General features: G+C 45.1%; 1 protein-coding gene across 2 annotated transcripts in view; it reads left to right on the top strand.

Moving 5' to 3' along the window:
- The first annotated feature begins 20614 nt into the window (after positions 1–20614).
- The window catches only part of BMP6 (bone morphogenetic protein 6), a 462814-nt gene continuing 461187 nt past the window's right edge, over positions 20615–22241 (top strand). For both annotated transcript variants that reach the window (XM_063923119.1, XM_063923120.1), the window contains exon 1: positions 20615–21500. In XM_063923119.1, the coding sequence (XP_063779189.1) occupies positions 21050–21500 (451 nt within the window). In that variant the 5' untranslated portion in view covers positions 20615–21049. The remainder of the gene's footprint in view (positions 21501–22241) is intronic.

A 22241-nucleotide genomic window follows, 5' to 3' on the forward strand; every position in this document is an offset into this window, starting at 1 on the left:
TCACCTTACAATTATCACTGCTTTATCACTTCTCCAGGTTTAATACTTCTGCCCCACAGTCTGTGTAACTCACTCAGCTTCTCCAGGTCAACACTCAGTGGCGGCATCCCAAAGCCGCTCTCCCGGCTCTCACAACTTCATGGAAGCACCTCACAGCCATGGCACTGCGGCGTAGCTCTCCATCACTTTGCGTGACCGCCTGCTCTCCAGTGTAGCTGCTCTGCTTCTCAGAACACGTCTGCTCCTTGCAATGACTTCCGCTCCAACAATGCGCGTCACCACCCTCTTCTTCGCACAAGGCTCCACTTGCTCTTCCTTTCTTGTCCAATGAGATCCTGCCGCCTCACATACAGGACACGTGACCTGGCTCTGTTCCGTCCTTTAACTCCCTCTGTGGCAGCCAAATGAATCCTCCTGTTAGCAAACACTGTCATTTAATATTTAAAGGGGCATACACAATTTTCCTGTGGGGTGGCGCACAATATGGTGCTCATACATTATACTGAATTCTCCTCAGAAGACAATATTGTTCATTGTGGAAGATATGTGATGTACTTCCAAGCCAACCACCAGACACCACATCCAATACTCACCAGCAGGCAATGACCACATACAGTAGAAGAAATGTAAGAAGCATTTGCCAACTAGATGTTTTTATGTTTTGTTTCGCTTTCTCCAAGGTTCATGGTACATACTACTTCTATGGCCTTGAGTAGTTGGGAGGCAAACAACAGTAACAGCAGTTACATTTTAGTAGTAGAAAGTAATTTAAAGTGTTTGACTCAAACTTATATAAATAATAAAGGTATCTGTGCAAGAAGAAGTAGAATCCATAGTATGCAGTAATTGGGGCAGACAGAAGAAGAGTGAGGAATGTTTTAGAGTTTGGGAGTTATACGCTTTGTTGAGCAATGCTAGGAGATAAGAGGACAAAGGATAGTCCCATGAAGACAGGGTTATACTGTACATTAGTAATCCAAATACAGTAGAAAAGTAAGGTGTGCTAGTTTAGGGAACAAGTGCTCAATAAAAGGGCAACTTACTGTTCTTATAGGAATTGGAGCATTGCAGAGGCAAGCATCACTCATGAGCAGTAGGGATGTTTATGCACGAAGACACTGCACATGTGCAAAGTACCTCTGGTCTCTCTGACATGAGTGGGGAAAATGTGTGTGCAAGCATTACATCACTGGTAGTATAGCAAGAGTGCCATTTTACTAAACAGCTGTGATCTTAATACTGGGCCTAAATATAGATATTGTGATGCACACAACACGTAGGAGACTTGACAGTGATGCTGAGGCAGGTAAGGACTCAGGGGATACACCAATCAACAAATGCAACAGCCTGATCCCGACAGTAACCCCTTTCTTCCAAAGTGACTGCCATGTGCTTCAAGTTTACCTCAGTGGTGGGTGTTAAGTCGAGGCGCATGACTATCTGCTGCAGCTTCCCAAGATCTTTTGGCCAGACTGTATGGTTTCCAAGATGTCTTCACTTATAACAAAACAAAATGTCCAGGGACTCAAATATCGATGGAGCCTTTGACTTGAAAGTAGGCATGCTGGTTTCATTGAGGTTACATGTAATATTATATATATACTATACTGAATGAAAGTACACTATGATATCTTGCTTTGTTTTCCTTTAACACATGTTGGATTCTGACTGTACTGTAATACATATTGCTAACTTTATTTAAAATAAATAAAACAAAATAACTTGTGATCAATCTTCATAACGTTTTTTTCTTAACCATCATCCAAGATACATATCTGCTCAAAATCTTGTTTTTCCTCAATGGATTTTAATGAATTTCTGCTGTTGTGGCACTCATGCTGCTTTACAATTACTGACAGTAGTTAGATATTCCATGTTAATGGTCTCCATATTTATAAGGCTAAAAGCAAATAGCTGCTGTAACTATTGTGACATTTCTCTATCGTCCTAGTGGATGCTGGGGTTCCTGAAAGGACCATGGGGAATAGCGGCTCCGCAGGAGACAGGGCACAAAAGTAAAGCTTTTCGATCAGGTGGTGTGCACTGGCTCCTCCCCCTATGACCCTCCTCCAAGCCAGTTAGATTTTTGTGCCCGGCCGAGAAGGGTGCAATTCTAGGTGGCTCTCCTAAAGAGCTGCTTAGAGAAAGTTTAGCTTAGGTTTTTTATTTTACAGTGAGTCCTGCTGGCAACAGGATCACTGCAACGAGGGACAGAGGGGAGAAGAAGTGAACTCACCTGCGTGCAGGATGGATTGGCTTCTTGGCTACTGGACATCAGCTCCAGAGGGACGATCACAGGTACAGCCTGGATGGTCACCGGAGCCTTGCCGCCGGCCCCCTTGCAGATGCTGAAGTAAGAAGAGGTCCAGAATCGGCGGCAGAAGACTCCTCAGTCTTCTAAAGGTAGCGCACAGCACTGCAGCTGTGCGCCATTTTCCTCTCAGCACACTTCACACGGCAGTCACTGAGGGTGCAGGGCGCTGGGAGGGGGGCGCCCTGGGAGGCAAATGAATACCTATTTTGGCTAAAAATACCTCACATATAGCCTCCGGAGGCTATATGGAGATATTTAACCCCTGCCAGAATCCGTTAAGAGCGGGAGACGAGGCCGCCGAAAAAGGGGCGGGGCCTATCTCCTCAGCACACAGCGCCATTTTCCCTCACAGAAAGGCTGGAGGGAAGGCTCCCAGGCTCTCCCCTGCACTGCACTACAGAAACAGGGTTAAAACAGAGAGGGGGGGCACTAATTTGGCGATATGCTTATATATATTAAGATGCTATAAGGGAAAACACTTATATAAGGTTGTCCCTATATAATTATAGCGTTTTTGGTGTGTGCTGGCAAACTCTCCCTCTGTCTCTCCAAAGGGCTAGTGGGTCCTGTCCTCTATCAGAGCATTCCCTGTGTGTGTGCTGTGTGTCGGTACGTGTGTGTCGACATGTAGGAGGACGATGTTGGTGAGGAGGCGGAGCAATTGCCTGTAATGGTGATGTCACTCTCTAGGGAGTCGACACCGGAATGGATGGCTTATTTAGGAAATTACGTGATAATGTCAACACGCTGCAAGGTCGGTTGACGACATGAGACGGCCGACAAACAATTAGTACCGGTCCAGACGTCTCAAAAACACCGTCAGGGGTTTTAAAACGCCCGTTTACTTTAGTCGGTCGACACAGACACAGACAGGGACACTGAATCCAGTGTCGACGGTGAATAAACAAACGTATTCCTTATTAGGGCCACATGTTAAAGGCAATGAAGGAGGTGTTACATATTTCTGATACTACAAGTACCACAAAAGAGGGTATTATGTGGGATGTGAAAAAACTACCATAGTTTTTCCTGAATCAGATAAATTAAATAAAGTGTGTGATGATGCGTGGGTTCCCCCCGATAGAAAATTATGGGCGGTATACCCTTTCCCGCCAGAAGTTAGGGCGCGTTGGGAAACACCCCTTAAGGTGGATAAGGCGCTCACACGCTTATCAAAACAAGTGGCGGTACCGTCTATAGATAGGGCCGTCCTCAAGGACCAGCTGACAGGAGGCTGGAAAAATATCATAAAAAGTATATACACACATACTGGTGTTATACTGCGACCAGCGATCGCCTCAGCCTGGATGTGCAGAGCTGGGGTGGCTTGGTCGGATTCCCTGACTAAAAATATTGATACCCTTGACAGGGACAGTATTTTATTGACTATAGAGCATTTAAAGGATGCATTTCTATATATGCGAGATGCACAGAGGGATATTTGCACTCTGGCATCATGAGTAAATGCGATGTCCATAACTGCCAAAAGATGTTATGGACACGACAGTGGTCAGGTGATGCAGATTCCAAACGGCACAAAGGTGTATTGCCGTATAAAGGATGAGGAGTTATTTGGGGTCGGTCCATCGGACCTGGTGGCCACGGCAACTGCTGGAAAATCCACCGTTTTTTACCCTAAGTCACATCTCTGCAGAAAAAGACACCGTCTTTTCAGCCTCAGTCCTCTCGTCCCTATAAGATCATATCTGCCCAGGGATAGAGGAAAGGGAAGAAGACTGCAGCAGGCAGCCCATTCCCAGGAACAGAAGCGTTCCACCGCTTCTGACAAGTTCTCAGCATGGCGCTGAGACCGTACAGGACCCCTGGATCCTACAAGTAGTATCCCAGGGGTACAGATTGGAAGGTCGAGACGTTTCACCTTCGCAGGCTCCTGAAGTCTGCTTTACCAAGGTCTCCCTCCGACAAGGAGGCAGTATGGAAAAAAATTCACAAGCTGTATTCCCAGCAGGTGATAACTAAATTACCCCTCCTACTACAAGAAAAGGGGTATTATTCCACACTATATTGTGGTACTGAAGCCAGAAGGCTAGGTGAGACTTATTCTAAAAAAATTTTTGAACACTTACAAAGGTTCAAATCAAGATGGAGTCACTCAGAGCAGTGATAACGAACCAGGAAGAAGAGGACTATATAGTGTCCCGGGACATCAGGGATGCTTACCTCTATGTCCCAAATTTGCCCTTCTCACTAAGGGTACCTCAGGTTCGTGGTGCAGAACTGTCACTATCAGTTTCAGACGCTGCCGTTTGGATTGTCCACGGCACCCCGGGTCTTTACCAAGGTAATGGCCGAAATGATGATTCTTCTTCGAAGAAAAGGCGTCTTAAGTATCCCTTACTTGGACGATTTCCTGATAAGGGCATAGTCCAGGGAACAGTTGGAGGTCGGAGTAGCACTATCTCGGATACTGCTACAACAGCACGGGTGGATTCTAAATATTCCAAAATCGCAGCTGATCCGACGACACGTCTGCTGTGCCTAGGGATGATTCTGGACACAGTCCAGAAAAAGGTGTTTCTCCCGGAAGAGAAAGCCAGGGAGTTATCCGAGTTAGTCAGGAACCTCCTAAAAACAGTGCATCATTGCACAAGGGTCCTGGTAAAAATGGTGGCTTCCTACGAAGCAATTCCATTCGGCAGATTTCACGCAAGAACTTTTCAGTGGGATCTGCTGGACAAATGGCCCGGATCGCATCTTCAGATGCATCAGCGGATAACCCTATATCCAAGGACAAGGGTGTCTCTCCTGTGGTGGTTATAGAGTGCTCATCTTCTAGAGGGCCGCAGATTCGGCATTCAGGATTGGATGCTGGTGACCACGGAGCCCAGCCCGAGAGGCTGGGGAGCAGTCACACAGGGAAAAAAATTTCCAGGGAGTGTGATCAAGTCTGGAGACTTTTCTCCACATAAATATACTGGAGCTAAGGGTAAATTTATAATGCTCTAAGCTTAGCAAGACCTCTGCTTCAGGGTCAGCCGGTATTTATCCAGTGGGAAAAACATCACGGCAGTCGCCCACGTAAACAGACAGGGCGACACAAGAAGCAGGGGGGCAATGGCAAAAACTGCAAGGACTTTTCGCTGGGCGGAAAATCATGTGATAGCACTGTCAGCAGTGTTTCATCCCGGGAATGGAAACTGGGAAGCAGACTTCCTCAGCAGGCACGACCTCCACCCGGGAGAGTGGAAACTTCATCGGGAAGTTTTTTCCACATGATTGTAAACCGTTGGGAAATACCAAAGGTGGACATGATGGCGTCCCGTCTGAACAAAAAACGGGACAGGTATTGCGCCAGGTCAAGAGACCCTCAGGCAATAGCTGTGGACGTTCTGGTAACACCGTGGGTGTACCAGTCGGTGTATGTGTTCCCTCCTCTGCTTCTCATACCTAAGGTGCTGAGAATTATAAGACGTAGAGGAGTAAGAACTATACTCATGGCTCCGGATTGGCCAAGAAGGACTTGGTACCCGGAACTTCAAGAGATGCTTACAGAGGTCTTATGGCCTCTGCCGCTAAGAAGGGACTTGCTTCAGCAAGTACCATGTCTGTTCCAAGACTTACCGCAGCTGCGTTTGTCGGCATGGCGGTGGAAAGCCGGATCCTAAGGGAAAAAGGCATTCCGGAAGAGGTCATTCCTACCCTGGTCAAAGCCAGAAAGGAGGTGACCGCACAACATTATCACCACATGTGGCGAAAATATGTTGCGTGGTGTGAGGCCAGGAAGGCCCCACAAAGAAATTTCAACTCGGTCGTTTCCTGCATTTCCTGCAAACAGGAGTGTCTATGGGCCTCAAATTGGGGTCCATTAAGGTTCAAATTTCGGCCCTGTCGATTTTCTTCCAGAAAGAATTGGCTTCAGTTCCTGAAGTCCAGAAGTTGTCAAGGGAGTATTGCATATACAACCCCCTTTTGTGCCTCCAGTGGCACTGTGGGATCTCAACGTAGTTCTGGGATTCCTCAAATCACATTGGTTTAAAACCAGTCAAATCTGTGGATTTGAAGCATCTCACAGGAAAAGTGACCATGCTCTTGGCCCTGGCCTGGACCAGGCGAGTGTCAAATTGGTGGTTTTTTCTCAAAAAAGCCCATCTCTGTTTGTCCATTCGGACAGGGCAGAGCTGCGGACTCGTCCCCAGTTCTCTCCCTAAGGTGGTGTCAGTGTTTTACCTGAACCAGCTTATTGTGGTGCCTTGCACCTACTAGGGACTTGGAGGACTCCAAGTTGCTAGATGTTGTCAGGGCCCTGAAAATATGTTCCAGGACGGCTGGAGTCAGGAAAACTGACTTGCTGTTATCCTGTATGCACCCAACAAACTGGGTGCTCTAGCTTCTAAGCAGACTATTGCTAGTTGGATGTGTAATACAATTCAGCTTGCACATTCTGTGGCAGGCCTGCCACAGCCAAAATATGTAAATGCCCATTCCACAAGGAAGGTGGGCTCATCTTGGGCGGCTGCCCGAGGGGTCTCGGCTTTACAACTTTGCCGAGCAGCTACTTGGTCAGGGGCAAACACGTTTGCTAAATTCTACAAATTTGATACCCTGGCTAAGGAGGACCTGGAGTTCTCTCATTCGGTGCTGCAGAGTCATCCGCACTCTCCCGCCCGTTTGGGAGCTATGGTATAATCCCCATGGTCCTTTCAGGAACCCCAGCATCCACTAGGACGATAGAGAAAATAAGAATTTACTTACCGATAATTCTATTTCTCGGAGTCCGTAGTGGATGCTGGGCGCCCATCCCAAGTGCGGATTATCTGCAATACTTGTACATAGTTACAAAAATCGGGTTATTATTGTTGTGAGCCATCTTTTCAGAGGCTCCGCTGTTATCATACTGTTAACTGGGTTTAGATCACAAGTTGTACGGTGTGATTGGTGTGGCTGGTATGAGTCTTACCCGGGATTCAAAATTCCTCCCTTATTGTGTACGCTCGTCCGGGCACAGTACCTAACTGGCTTGGAGGAGGGTCATAGGGGGAGGAGCCAGTGCACACCACCTGATCGAAAAGCTTTACTTTTGTGCCCTGTCTCCTGCGGAGCCGCTATTCCCCATGGTCCTTTCAGGAACCCCAGCATCCACTACGGACTCCGAGAAATAGAATTATCGGTAAGTAAATTCTTATTTTTGTGTTTGTTTAATTCAAGCACACTATATACCAACTTTAGAACCACAGTTTTAAAAAAGCATTGTACGTTCGCTTAAACTTGTAATTCATCCGACAATAATGCCTTTGAGATTATTTAAATTAGCTGCGGGTGTGGGGTGCTTTGTGGGCACTATTCGAATGCTGGTGGACTTCTTACTGATGATATACAGAGCTTTCCCTAGAGTACATGTAGCATCATCCTGTCAGTGCAGTGGATATTCTCTCTTACTCTCATTACAGCCTTGTATGCTGTTGAAAGTTAAAACAAAACTTTTTGACTTTGTGCACCCTTCAACAGAGTGGTTCGGGGTTCGGTTCACATTCAGCACTGTAAACTCTGCCATAGAACTCCTTTATTTATATATATATATATATATATATATATATATATATATATATATACAGTTGGGGGGAGGGGGTTTAGCGACCAATGGTGTCTAAAAGAACTCACACTTTAGGTGGATAATTAAGAATATAAAATACAGTTATTAACGTGTAAATTTAAAATGACAAAACCTTTTCTAAAAACCTTTTCTAAAAAATGGGATAAAAACTAGAGATGAGCAGGTGCGGTTTCTCTGAATCCGAACCCGCCCGAACTTCATGTTTTTTTTACACGGGTCCGAGCGACTCGGATCTTCCCGCCTTGCTCGGTTAACCCGAGCGCGCCCGAATGTCATCATCACGCTGTCGGATTCTCGCGAGGCTCGGATTCTATCGCGAGACTCGGATTCTATATAAGGAGCCGCGCGTTGCGGCCATTTTCACACGTGCATTGAGATTGATAGGGAGAGGACGTGGCTGGCGTCCTCTCCGTTTAGAAATTAAAATAGATAGGAGAGTGAGAGTGAGACACTTCATTTACTTACTGGAGCTTAGGAGGAGTTATACTAGTGACTGATGACCAGTGACCTGACCACCAGTGCAGTTTTATAATTTATTATTATTTAATAATCCGTTCTGTTCTTGTTCTCTGCCTGAAAAAAACGATACACAGTGACTCAGTCACACTCACATACCATATCTGTGCTCAGCCCAGTGTGCTGCATCATCTATGTATAATATCTGACTGTGCTCACACAGCTTAATTGTGGGGGAGACTGGGGTGCAGTTATAGGTTATAGCAGGAGCCAGGAGTACATATTAAACAGTGCACACTTTTGCTGCCAGAGTGCCACTGCCAATGTGACTGACCACTGTGACCAGTGACCTGACCACACTGACCACCAGTATAGTATATTGTGATTGAATGTCTGCCTAAAAAAGTACACTCGTCGTGTGACTTGTGTGGTGTTTTTTTATTCTATAAAAATTAAAAAACTCATTCTGCTGACAGACAGTGTCCACTCCAGCAGGTCCGTCATTATATAATATATACCTGTCCGGCTGCAGTAGTGATATATATATATTTTTTATATCATTATTTATCATCCAGTCTACTAGCAGCAGACACAGTACGGTAGTTCACGGCTGTAGCTACCTCTGTGTCGGCACTCGGCAGTCCATCCATAATTGTATACCACCTACCCGTGGTTTTTTTTTTCTTCTTTATACATACTACATCTCATTATCATCCAGTCTATATTAGCAGCAGACACAGTACAGTACGGTAGTCCACGGCTGTAGCTACCTCTGTCGGCACTCGGCAGTCCATCCATAATTGTATACCACCTACCCGTGGTTTTTTTTTCTTTCTTCTTTATACATACTACATCTCATTATCAACCAGTCTATATTAGCAGCAGACACAGTACGGTAGTTCACGGCTGTAGCTACCTCTGTGTCGGCACTCGGCAGTCCATCCATAATTGTATACCACCTACCCGTGGTTTTTTTTTTCTTTCTTCTTTATACATACTACATCTCATTATCATCCAGTCTATATTAGCAGCAGACACAGTACAGTACGGTAGTCCACGGCTGTAGCTACCTCTGTGTCGGCACTCGGCAGTCCATCCATAATTGTATACCACCTACCCGTGGTTTTTTTTTTCTTTCTTCTTTATACATACTACATCTCATTATCAACCAGTCTATATTAGCAGCAGACACAGTACAGTACGGTAGTCCACGGCTGTAGCTACCTCTGTGTCGGCACTCGGCAGTCCATCCATAATTGTATACCACCTACCCGTGGTTTTTTTTTTCTTTCTTCTTTATACATACTACATCTCATTATCATCCAGTCTATATTAGCAGCAGACACAGTACAGTACGGTAGTCCACGGCTGTAGCTACCTCTGTGTCGGCACTCGGCAGTCCATCCATAATTGTATACCACCTACCCGTGGTTTTTTTTTTCTTTCTTCTTTATACATACTACATCTCATTATCATCCAGTCTATATTAGCAGCAGACAGTACAGTACGGTAGTCCACGGCTGTAGCTACCTCTGTGTCGGCACTCGGCAGTCCATCCATAATTGTATACCACCTACCCGTGGTTTTTTTTTTCTTTCTTCTTTATACATACTACATCTCATTATCAACCAGTCTATATTAGCAGCAGACACAGTACAGTACGGTAGTCCACGGCTGTAGCTACCTCTGTGTCGGCACTCGGCAGTCCATCCATAAGTATACTACTATCCATCCATCTCCATTGTTTACCTGAGGTGCCTTTTAGTTGTGCCTATTAAAATATGGAGAACAAAAATGTTGAGGTTCCAAAATTAGGGAAAGATCAAGATCCACTTCCACCTCGTGCTGAAGCTGCTGCCACTAGTCATGGCCGAGACGATGAAATGCCAGCAACGTCGTCTGCCAAGGCCGATGCCCAATGTCATAGTACAGAGCATGTCAAATCCAAAACACCAAATATCAGTAAAAAAAGGACTCCAAAACCTAAAATAAAATTGTCGGAGGAGAAGCGTAAACTTGCCAATATGCCATTTACCACACGGAGTGGCAAGGAACGGCTGAGGCCCTGGCCTATGTTCATGGCTAGTGGTTCAGCTTCACATGAGGATGGAAGCACTCAGCCTCTCGCTAGAAAACTGAAAAGACTCAAGCTGGCAAAAGCACCGCAAAGAACTGTGCGTTCTTCGAAATCCCAAATCTACAAGGAGAGTCCAATTGTGTCGGTTGCGATGCCTGACCTTCCCAACACTGGACGTGAAGAGCATGCGCCTTCCACCATTTGCACGCCCCCTGCAAGTGCTGGAAGGAGCACCCGCAGTCCAGTTCCTGAAAGTCAGATTGAAGATGTCAGTGTTGAAGTACACCAGGATGAGGAGGATATGGGTGTTGCTGGCGCTGGGGAGGAAATTGACCAGGAGGATTCTGATGGTGAGGTGGTTTTTTTAAGTCAGGCACCCGGGGAGACACCTGTTGTCCGTGGGAGGAATATGGCCGTTGACATGCCTGGTGAAAATACCAAAAAAATCAGCTCTTCAGTGTGGAGGTATTTCAACAGAAAAGCGGACAACAGGTGTCAAGCCGTGTGTTGCCTTTGTCAAGCTGTAATAAGTAGGGGTAAGGACGTTAACCACCTCGGAACATCCTCCCTTATACGTCACCTGCAGCGCATTCATAATAAGTCAGTGACAAGTTCAAAAACTTTGGGCGACAGCGGAAGCAGTCCAGTGACCAGTAAATCCCTTCCTCTTGTAGCCAAGCTCACGCAAACCACCCCACCAACTCCCTCAGTGTCAATTTCCTCCTTCCCCAGGAATGCCAATAGTCCTGCAGGCCATGTCACTGGCAATTCTGACGAGTCCTCTCCTGCCTGGGATCCCTCCGATGCATCCTTGCGTGTAACGCCTACTGCTGCTGGCGCTGCTGTTGTTGCTGCTGGGAGTCGATGGTCATCCCAGAGGGGAAGTCGTAAGCCCACTTGTACTACTTCCAGTAAGCAATTGACTGTCCAACAGTCCTTTGCGAGGAAGATGAAATATCACAGCAGTCATCCTGCTGCAAAGCGGATAACTGAGGCCTTGACAACTATGTTGGTGTTAGACGTGCGTCCGGTATCCGCCGTTAGTTCACAGGGAACTAGACAATTTATTGAGGCAGTGTGCCCCCGTTACCAAATACCATCTAGGTTCCACTTCTCTAGGCAGGCGATACCGAGAATGTACACGGACGTCAGAAAAAGACTCACCAGTGTCCTAAAAAATGCAGTTGTACCCAATGTCCACTTAACCACGGACATGTGGACAAGTGGAGCAGGGCAGGGTCAGGACTATATGACTGTGACAGCCCACTGGGTAGATGTATGGACTCCCGCCGCAAGAACAGCAGCGGCGGCACCAGTAGCAGCATCTCGCAAACGCCAACTCTTTCCTAGGCAGGCTACGCTTTGTATCACCGCTTTCCAGAATACGCACACAGCTGAAAACCTCTTACGGCAACTGAGGAAGATCATCGCGGAATGGCTTACCCCAATTGGACTCTCCTGTGGATTTGTGGCATCGGACAACGCCAGCAATATTGTGTGTGCATTAAATATGGGCAAATTCCAGCACGTCCCATGTTTTGCGCATACCTTGAATTTGGTCGTGCAGAATTTTTTAAAAAACGACAGGGGCATGCAAGAGATGCTGTCGGTGGCCAGAAGAATTGCGGGACACTTTCGGCGTACAGGCACCACGTACAAAAGACTGGAGCACCACCAAAAACTACTGAACCTGCCCTGCCATCATCTGAAGCAAGAAGTGGTAACGAGGTGGAATTCAACCCTCTATATGCTTCAGAGGTTGGAGGAGCAGCAAAAGGCCATTCAAGCCTATACAATTGAGCACGATATAGGAGGTGGAATGCACCTGTCTCAAGCGCAGTGGAGAAAGATTTCAACGTTGTGCAAGGTTCTGATGCCCTTTGAACTTGCCACACGTGAAGTCAGTTCAGACACTGCCAGCCTGAGTCAGGTCATTCCCCTCATCAGGCTTTTGCAGAAGAAGCTGGAGACATTGAAGGAGGAGCTAACACGGAGCGATTCCGCTAGGCATGTGGGACTTGTGGATGGAGCCCTTAATTCGCTTAACAAGGATTCACGGGTGGTCAATCTGTTGAAATCAGAGCACTACATTTTGGCCACCGTGCTCGATCCTAGATTTAAAGCCTACCTTGGATCTCTCTTTCCGGCAGACACAAGTCTGCTGGGGTTCAAAGACCTGCTGGTGAGAAAATTGTCAAGTCAAGCGGAACGCGACCTGTCAACATCTCCTCCTTCACATTCTCCCGCAACTGGGGGTGCGAGGAAAAGGCTCAGAATTCCGAGCCCACCCGCTGGCGGTGATGCAGGGCAGTCTGGAGCGACTGCTGATGCTGACATCTGGTCCGGACTGAAGGACCTGACAACGATTACGGACATGTCGTCTACTGTCACTGCATATGATTCTCTCACCATTGAAAGAATGGTGGAGGATTATATGAGTGACCGCATCCAAGTAGGCACGTCACACAGTCCGTACTTATACTGGCAGGAAAAAGAGGCAATTTGGAGGCCCTTGCACAAACTGGCTTTATTCTACCTAAGTTGCCCTCCCACAAGTGTGTACTCCGAAAGAGTGTTTAGTGCCGCCGCTCACCTTGTCAGCAATCGGCGTACGAGGTTACATCCAGAAAATGTGGAGAAGATGATGTTTATTAAAATGAATTATAATCAATTCCTCCGTGGAGACATTGACCAGCAGCAATTGCCTCCACAAAGTACACAGGGAGCTGAGATGGTGGATTCCAGTGGGGACGAATTGATAATCTGTGAGGAGGGGGATGTACACGGTGATATATCGGAGGATGATGATGAGGTGGACATCTCGCCTCTGTAGAGCCAGTTTGTGCAAGGAGAGATTAATTGCTTCTTTTTTGGTGGGGGTCCAAACCAACCCGTCATTTCAGTCACAGTCGTGTGGCAGACCCTGTCACTGAAATGATGGGTTGGTTAAAGTGTGCATGTCCTGTTTATACAACATAAGGGTGGGTGGGAGGGCCCAAGGACAATTCCATCTTGCACCTCTTTTTTCTTTAATTTTTCTTTGCATCATGTGCTGTTTGGGGAGGGTTTTTTGGAAGGGACATCCTGCGTGACACTGCAGTGCCACTCCTAGATGGGCCCGGTGTTTGTGTCGGCCACTAGGGTCGCTTATCTTACTCACACAGCTACCTCATTGCGCCTCTTTTTTTCTTTGCGTCATGTGCTGTTTGGGGAGGGTTTTTTGGAAGGGACATCCTGCGTGACACTGCAGTGACACTCCTAGATGGGCCCGGTGTTTGTGTCGGCCACTAGGGTCGCTTAGCTTAGTCATCCAGCGACCTAGGTGCAAATTTTAGGACTAAAAATAATATTGTGAGGTGTGAGGTATTCAGAATAGACTGAAAATGAGTGTAAATTATGGTTTTTGAGGTTAATAATACTTTGGGATCAAAATGACCCCCAAATTCTATGATTTAAGCTGTTTTTTAGTGTTTTTTGAAAAAAACACCCGAATCCAAAACACACCCGAATCCGACAAAAAAAATTCGGTGAGGTTTTGCCAAAACGCGGTCGAACCCAAAACACGGCCGCGGAACCGAACCCAAAACCAAAACACAAAACCCGAAAAATTTCCGGTGCTCATCTCTAATAAAAACTACACATACAGAAATATAATACCAGTTAAAATGAATAAGTAGTAAAAAATTCCTTAACTTGGTATGTAGTCACTGCCAGATAGGGGCTATCTGGCAGTGACAACATTTCTAGACCATAAAACATAGAACATAAAAAAGTTGTCTGAACATTCAACAAATATATATATATATATATGTATGTTTACATAATTTCCAATTGCACCACAGACTGTCCAGGAGTTGGCGGATGCTTTAGTCCAGGTCTGGGAGGAGATCCCTCAGGAGACCATCCACCACCTCATCAGGAGCATGCCCCGGCATTGTAGGGAGGTCATACAGGCACGTGGAGGCCACACACACTACTGAGCCTCATTTTGACTTGTTTTAAGGACATTACATCAAAGTTGGATCAGCCTGTAGTGTGTTTTTCCACTTTAATTTTGAGTGTGACTCCAAATCCAGACCTCCATGGGTTAATAAATTTGATTTACATTGATAATTTTTGTGTGATTTTGTTGTCAGCACATTCAACTATGTAAAGAACAAAGTATTTAATAAGAATATTTCATTCATTCAGATCTAGGATGTGTTATTTTAGTGTTCCCTTTATTTTTTTGAGCAGTGTATATATGTATATATCTAGTACTTGCACCCGTGAACCCTTTAGGTAGGATTGATATTAATGCAAAGTGAAGACTTGTCAGAAAGTACAGTATGTGTGCACAACATTCGCTTAACATTATTTTTTGAGTATAAACACTGTGGTTGTAAATAACTGCTGAAAAAGTCCGAAAATGGCCGGCATCTCTCACCTTTGGCAATCCCGGACGCTATTATATCTTATATCTCACCTCATAGGTCCAAAGTTCTGAAAATAAAGAAATAATTGAACAATGCAACAAATAAGTGACATATTTAGCACATACTGTATGTAGGGCCTAATTCAAAAAGGATTGCAAATTCTGCTAATTTGCAGAATTTGCAATCCTTTTCCTAGAATGCTGGGGGCCGCCCATCGCAGGGCAAGGCCGCCTAGCATGCTGACCACCGCCTCCCCCCCCTTGATGAAGCTTCAACGTAGAATTTAGTGAAGCCTCCTGCCGGCGCAGCATAGCTGCGTCTGCAGGAGGCCCACCGCCATCTTCTCGATCGCAGCAGCTGCATGTGACGTCAAGCAGCTGCCGTGATCACACCCCAACATGCCCCCATTTGTCTGCATACACCCCCCCCCCCGTTTGCACTGCACCGCCCCCGCAACGCTCCGTCTCCTCCCTGTAAACAGAACATTGCCCGCCACGCAACCGCCTCTGCCTAATTGACAGGCGGAGGCGATCGCATTTTCTGCGCCCGCAGGTGCATGCACAGGACGGGCATTGCGCATGCACCCGCGGGGCGATCGTAAATAATTCTGGTTGGATCCCGATTTGCGATCCAACCTGAAATAGCCCCGTAATAAAGAAGGCTACTAATACAAGTAAGATGGGAGATAACCATTTCCTTGCAATAACATTGTAGCTATCCCAAAGCAGGGCCATATGAGGCAGCCAAGATTAGAATACGTTATAACTCACCGGGGGAGATGTATCAAACCTTGGAGAGAGATAAAATAGAGATAGATAAAGTACCAGCAAACCAGCTTCTAACTGCTTAACACAGCCTGTAACTTGGAAGTTAGAAGCTGATTGGCTGGTAATTTGTCTTTCTCCACATTATCTCTCTCCATATAGGTCAATGAACGTGCTCCCGCACAGACACAGACGGTGCTGCAATAAAACTCTCAGATTTCACAAAGTAGGGTTTGGGGTTGTTTCCTCATCTGAATTATCTTTTATTTATAATCAACAATAAATAACATTACCTCATCTTATACCATTTCATGGCATTAAGGGGAGATGTATCAAAACTAAAGAGAACAAGTGGAGAAGTTGCCCATAGCGACCAATTAGTTTCTAGCAGTCATGTATCTAGTACATTGTATAAAATCATAGCTAGGTGTTCCTTGGTTGCTATATGCAACTTCTCCACCTGTCCTCTTTAGAAGGTTTGATAAATCTCCCCCTAGGTATGGCCCAGAAACTACACAAAGCAGGTGTTAGTTTCCTATTTTAATCAAGTCACTTTAACCATATGCTTCTCAGGATGTACACCCATACAGTAGGTATATTTAACAGTGGATCCACCTCTAAGCCTAGGTAAGCCCATGATCGTAGCAATGAATGTAACTTTAGACATGGTACTGACACATCCACATTCTACATATCTAGAATTCATTCCACATTATGCAGAGTATTATTTAAAGGTATTGCCATTGTAAATCTGCTAATTCACAATTGTTATTGCTCTTCTATTATTAAGAGTTGCTATCATCTTCAATTGTTCTTCTATATGTCATTATCCTATGCTATTGTTCAATTTCTCTTCCCACAAAGACATTGTATGACTATCATCTTATGGTTATGTAAGCTCTACGCCACTACCCAAATCACAGAATAAACTACTGTAGTTATGCATAGCCCTCTACTTATCAGGGTTCAGAATTCTAAGTTATACAGCAGCCTAATAAACATGCTACGTGGCTTATCCTGGTGTGAGTGTAAGTTAGCTGTCATAAGGCATTGCAGGTAGAGCAGGAGTCAACACATAGTGGACCATACTGAGATGTAGATAGCATAAGAGGACATGGGGCAATTCAGAGTCTGCAGCCATTCCTAAATATTCAATAACAAGCAAGGGCAAAGTACTGTATCAGAGCACTTCCAATGGCCATTGCATCCTGCTGTTTTCAGGACATTTAGGGATCTTTTACTTTTGATAAATAGGCTCCTAAAATGCAAAATCCACATTGTTATGTTAGAAATCTGGCAAATAAGAAGGCTCTGGGTTTGAGAATATGAGAAAGAGGTGAAGTTACCCCAGGGGTGTAGCGAGGGTGCCTCCAGTGGTGTAACGTGTATAAGGGGCTCTACCATGGCATAACATGTATAAGGGGCTCTACCATGGTGTAACATGTATAAGGGGCCTTACTGTGGCATATTGTGTATAAGCAGCTCTACTGTGGTGTAACATGTATAAGTGGCTCTACTGTGGCATAATGTGTGTATGCGGCTCTACTGTGGTGTAACATGTAAAAGCTGCTCTACTGTGGTGTAACATGTATAAATGGCTCTACTGTGGTGTAACGTGTATAAGCGTCTCTCCTGTGGTGTAATGTGTGTAAGCAGCTCTACTGTGGAGTATCGTTTATAAAGGCTCTACTGTGGCATAATGTGTATAAGCGGCTCTACTATGGCGTAATGTGTATAAGCGGCTCTACTGTGGCGTAATGTGTATAAGCAGCTCTACTGTGAGGCGTAACATGTATAAGCAGCTCATCTGTGTGGTGTAACATGTATAAGCAGCTCTACTGTGTGATGTAACATGTATAAGGGGTACTACTGTGTGGTGTAATGTGAATTACGGACACTACTGTGTGGTGTAATGTGAATTTGTACTATTCTGTGGCCACGCCGCATCTTCATGAAGCCATGCTCCTATATTTTAGTTGCACACCTTCGGCGGGCACTGTCCATATTTTAAACATGGGGGCGTCCAAAGGATACTTTCGCCCTGAGCTCCACTAGGTCTAGAACCAGCACTGTCACCAATTTAGGATTTTTAAATATTTTTTCTTTTCACATGTAACATGCCACCACATGTTGGTCAGGCCCCCAATTCAGTACAGGGGAGGGGGGTGCCAAAACATACTGTTGCTCCAGGCACCATGGCACTTAGCTACACCTCTGGGTTACCCTAACTGTGAGATATATCATCCTTCTGCCCACCAAGTGCATATATGTTGCTTGCTCAGATGTTTAATGACCAGTTTCATTAGAAAGCACTTCATTTTGTCGGTCTCCATTTCACCACTAGATGACTTTCCAGGAATGATTACACCATTTGACCTGGAGTTGACCATCAACCTACATCTATGACTCCACAAAGGGACTCTATAAAAAATATTGCTACATTGTACTGGAAGATATTATTTCATAGCTAGTAGCCATAGGCATACATACATTAGGTCCAGGCAGGCCCCAAAGTCAGACATCGCCTCCACGCTTGTCAGTAAAATTAAGTGTACCCAGCATTCTGATGAGATATCAATGATGGTGATTGAGTCCAATTACTCACAAGTTGTGGCAGCAACACCCCCCCCCTCCCCCCCTTCACTATGTGATAGTATCATGTTTACCTCATGGCATACTGATCCACTACAGTGCAGTAGTATTCATGTTCTTTGAGCATCATTTATTTTGGAATTACAGATAGCAGAACTGCAAAGGTGTCTCACTCCAAATTCATTGCTGTCAATGGTAGGCCTGCAACTGAGGGACAGGTAAGTTAGATAGTAATAAATGGGAATTCCTATTTCATAAAAGGGTATACCGCATCTTTGAACAGCTGTTTTATTTCAATGGAACAATTTATGTGCTGAATGCAATGTTGCAGTCTGTCTGCTTTCAGCTATTGAAATTTAGGGAGTATTATATTAAAGAGTCTTTCTAAAGCGCCCTACACACTGGGCGACGGCAGCAATTTGGATGATGAACAATCTGAATGTTGATCATTATCGTCCAAATTGTTTTGCATTGAAAAATGTAGGGCAACCAACGATGAACGACTGCTGGGCCGCGCATCGTTCATCGTTGGTGCCTCTACACTGAGTGATATGAACGATTTTTCATTCATTACTGAACAAGATTGTTCATATCGCCAGCACACATCGGCAAGTGTGTAGGGCCCTTAACTTTAAACATTGGCATCTGGGAGTTTCTGTAACAATTAGTCTTTATCGTTGTCTGTATGGGGAGATACTAACTTGTAGGTGTAAAGATGTGGTGGTGTTTTTGCGGAATGTAGCTATGTGACTGGCGGCCAGGAGACCGCCAGTCACAATACCTCCTTCTCATTGGCGTGTCTATAATGGGTGCGGTGCACACGGGCCCCTGAGTCCAGGGGGGCCCACACCGCACCCATTTCTCCAATACTTACTTTTCCGGAGTCCATCGCTGACCGTGTGTGGGCCCCCTCCTCTCCCGTAGCCGTCGCGCCGCTGCTAGCGCACTGACCACTAGAGACTCTGGCACAGTGCCAGAGTCTACAGCGCATGCGCAGGACTCTGAAAAAATGGCGCGGCGCCCATTTTTCGGAGTCCTGCGCATTCGCTGTAGACTCTGGCTCTGTGCTAGAGTCTACAGCGCTGAGAGCGCTAGCAGCGGCGGTGACGGCTACAGGAGAGGAGGGGGCCCACACATGGAGTCTGCACACGGGTCCCCTCCTCTCTAGAGACGCCCCTGCTCTTTCTACATCCTGTCCATTTACAATCCCGACAGTAGGCTTGCTGACTAGCAGGGACTATTCTCACTCGTAGGTGTCCACGACACCTATAGAGTGGGAATAGAACCTGAGCCCGCAAGGGGCTTGTTGTGTTGTTGTGCAGCCACAGATCCTGCACACTGCTCAGTCCAGTTGGAAAATAAAACTGTTTAACCGCTGCTGGCAGTAGCAGACCCTCCTGTCCAACTGTTTCCTTCATAACTGTATACCGTGCATGTGCTTATGCTACATTGAAGAGCTGTGTGATTATCCCTAATAGGTATTTATAGTGATACCTTGCACTGTCAGGGTATCACAGATGCACCGTTTGCAACTATGCAGTGTGGCCCCGGGTGAAGAAATAATCATTCTATTATATCATACCCTACAACATTTTAAACATAAAAATCGGTACAAATTAGTAAAGGGCGCCCCTTTTCCTATACTTTCAATGGAAGTTTGGAGAGCCAAAAATCAGTACAGACCATAAAAAAGGTACTGTACCTGCTAAAAAGGTATGTATTAGCCTTTACTTTACATGCACTTGATATGTTATTGAGTCTACATGATAGTTGTATACATGTATAGCATAGTATCAAAAATATTAAAATTGCTATATGAGCTACTGTATATCTTAATGGAGTATTAGTTCATATCTTACATTGTTTATATTTTCATTTATCTTAGAAGCATCAATGAATAAACTCCTGGAAGTACTGTTTGTTACTGTACATGACTGTATTGGTTGCGCTACCAGTTTAACAATGGAACAGTACATGAATTGTAAATGACATTTTTAGGGTCAGTGAACATGTAAGAAATAATGCCTATAAATTAAAAATAAATATACTGTACTCTACTATGGTAGCAAAAGCCAATCTATGTGAAAAAAAAAATAATTTAGAATGTGCTTGGAGAGATTAAAATATATTAAAACGTGCAGGATGTAAAATGAAAAAGAGTTTAGGAAGGATGAGACGAACAAATTTGGTAATTGATGGGTTAATTAACTGAGTCTTTGACATTAAAGACTTTTCCGGGTTTCTCATTTTAGAAATGGGAGTCCTAGAAATACATTCAGTTACACTGCATGTTTTGATGCTGCCTGTCATGGTAATAATATAACGCAATATTCTAAATGGCCAGAAGATGTCTCCAGTGGACTCACTTTTCTAACTCCTAAATCCCTGTATAAGAGAAATGAGTCAGTAAATGTGTATGGAAGGAAGAGCAAGTCGCAGAATCCCTTATAAAGTTTTTTCTTTCCACTTTCAAGGGTGTATGACACTAGGAAGAAGCAGTCTGTGATGATAAGAGTCTGAGGCTGAATTACACCCACTTTAGGTCTCTCATTAGTGAGCTGCTGGCATGAATGCGGAGCTGTGTTGTACATTGAGATGACTGTGACAGCATGCTGAGATGATGAGTGTCTGAGAACTGTCACACCTGTAGCTGCAGTGCAGACAGAAGAGTGGAGGAACCTGCAGAGAGTACAGGTCCATGTGAGCAGAGAGGCAGGTGCTCCTCTCCATGCGCATCTGCTAGTACAGCTCATCATTCACAAGGAGTGAGATGGTATCTCCAGCACTGATTCTGTGCATTCAGCACCAGCAGCAATAATCAGGTAAGGTGGGGTATCTGGCTACACGTGTTGTCTGAGCATGCAGAGGTCAGCCTCACCTACCTCCTGGTCAGTCTGGCTCTTCTGCTCCCTGCTGCTGTCTCTGGCACAGGGGACACTGGTGGAAAGTAGCAGAAGAGCCGGCATGGACAGTGGCTTCTTGTACCGGCGCCTGAAGAACCACGAGAAGAGGGAGATGCAGAAGGAGATCCTGTCCGTCCTGGGATTGCCCCACAGACCGAGGCCAATGCATGGACTTACCCCTGCTCAACAGTACCACCCTGGGAAACTTAACTCTGCTCCCCTCTTTATGCTGGACCTGTATAATTCCATGTCTGGCCAGGAACAGGGAATGGATAGCAAAGGTTGGTCACACAGGACCACTCATCACAGCCACCAGGTGAAGGGCCTCCTGAACACCCCTCTGGCAAGCGAGCAGGACAGTGCCTTCCTCACGGATGCTGACATGGTCATGAGCTTTGTCAACCTGGGTGAGTACAGTATAAGCTGTAAATTACAGTAATTGTGCAATATACCCAAGGCTCATAGTACCACTGTATTTATCATCTATCTATCTATCTATCTGTCTGTCTGTCTGTCTGTCTGTCTATCTATCTATCTATCTATCTATATCTATCTATCCACCAAGTCAGTCTGTCTATCTATCTATCTATCTATCTATCTATCTATCTATCTATCTATCTATCTTTTTTTTATCCAAATATGTTGCAATCTGCAGGAAATATTTCAGTGCAGACATACATGTACAGTATGTGATGCATATGGTAGAGATTTATTATCCTGTAATGATACTTTTTTCTCTTTACACATATGAACCTAATAGAGAAAAATGTGGGGAATATACAAAAAATGGTCACTAGAAAATACTTTTTGTTAACTCACAGTTTGATGCTACATATTGGTATTTATCAAAGCTTGTCAAGAGATAAAATTGTGAAAGATAAAGTACTAACCAATCAGCTCCTTTCATTTTTCAAACACAGCCTGTAATATGTAATTTAGGATCTGATTGGTTGGTACTTTATCTATCACAATTGTATCTCTCTCCAAGCTTTAATAAATACCCCCCTTACTCATGTTTTATTAATGTGGTATATCGCTGTTACTTCCAGGGGAGAGATTTGTGGGGTATGGGGGTACTGTATGTATACACGTAATGTCACTAGTATATAAAGACAGTGCGGTGAGATAGTGTAATGTGTATGTAATCA

Source organism: Pseudophryne corroboree, chromosome 5, assembly GCF_028390025.1.
Source record: "Pseudophryne corroboree isolate aPseCor3 chromosome 5, aPseCor3.hap2, whole genome shotgun sequence".
NCBI lineage: Eukaryota > Metazoa > Chordata > Amphibia > Anura > Myobatrachidae > Pseudophryne > Pseudophryne corroboree.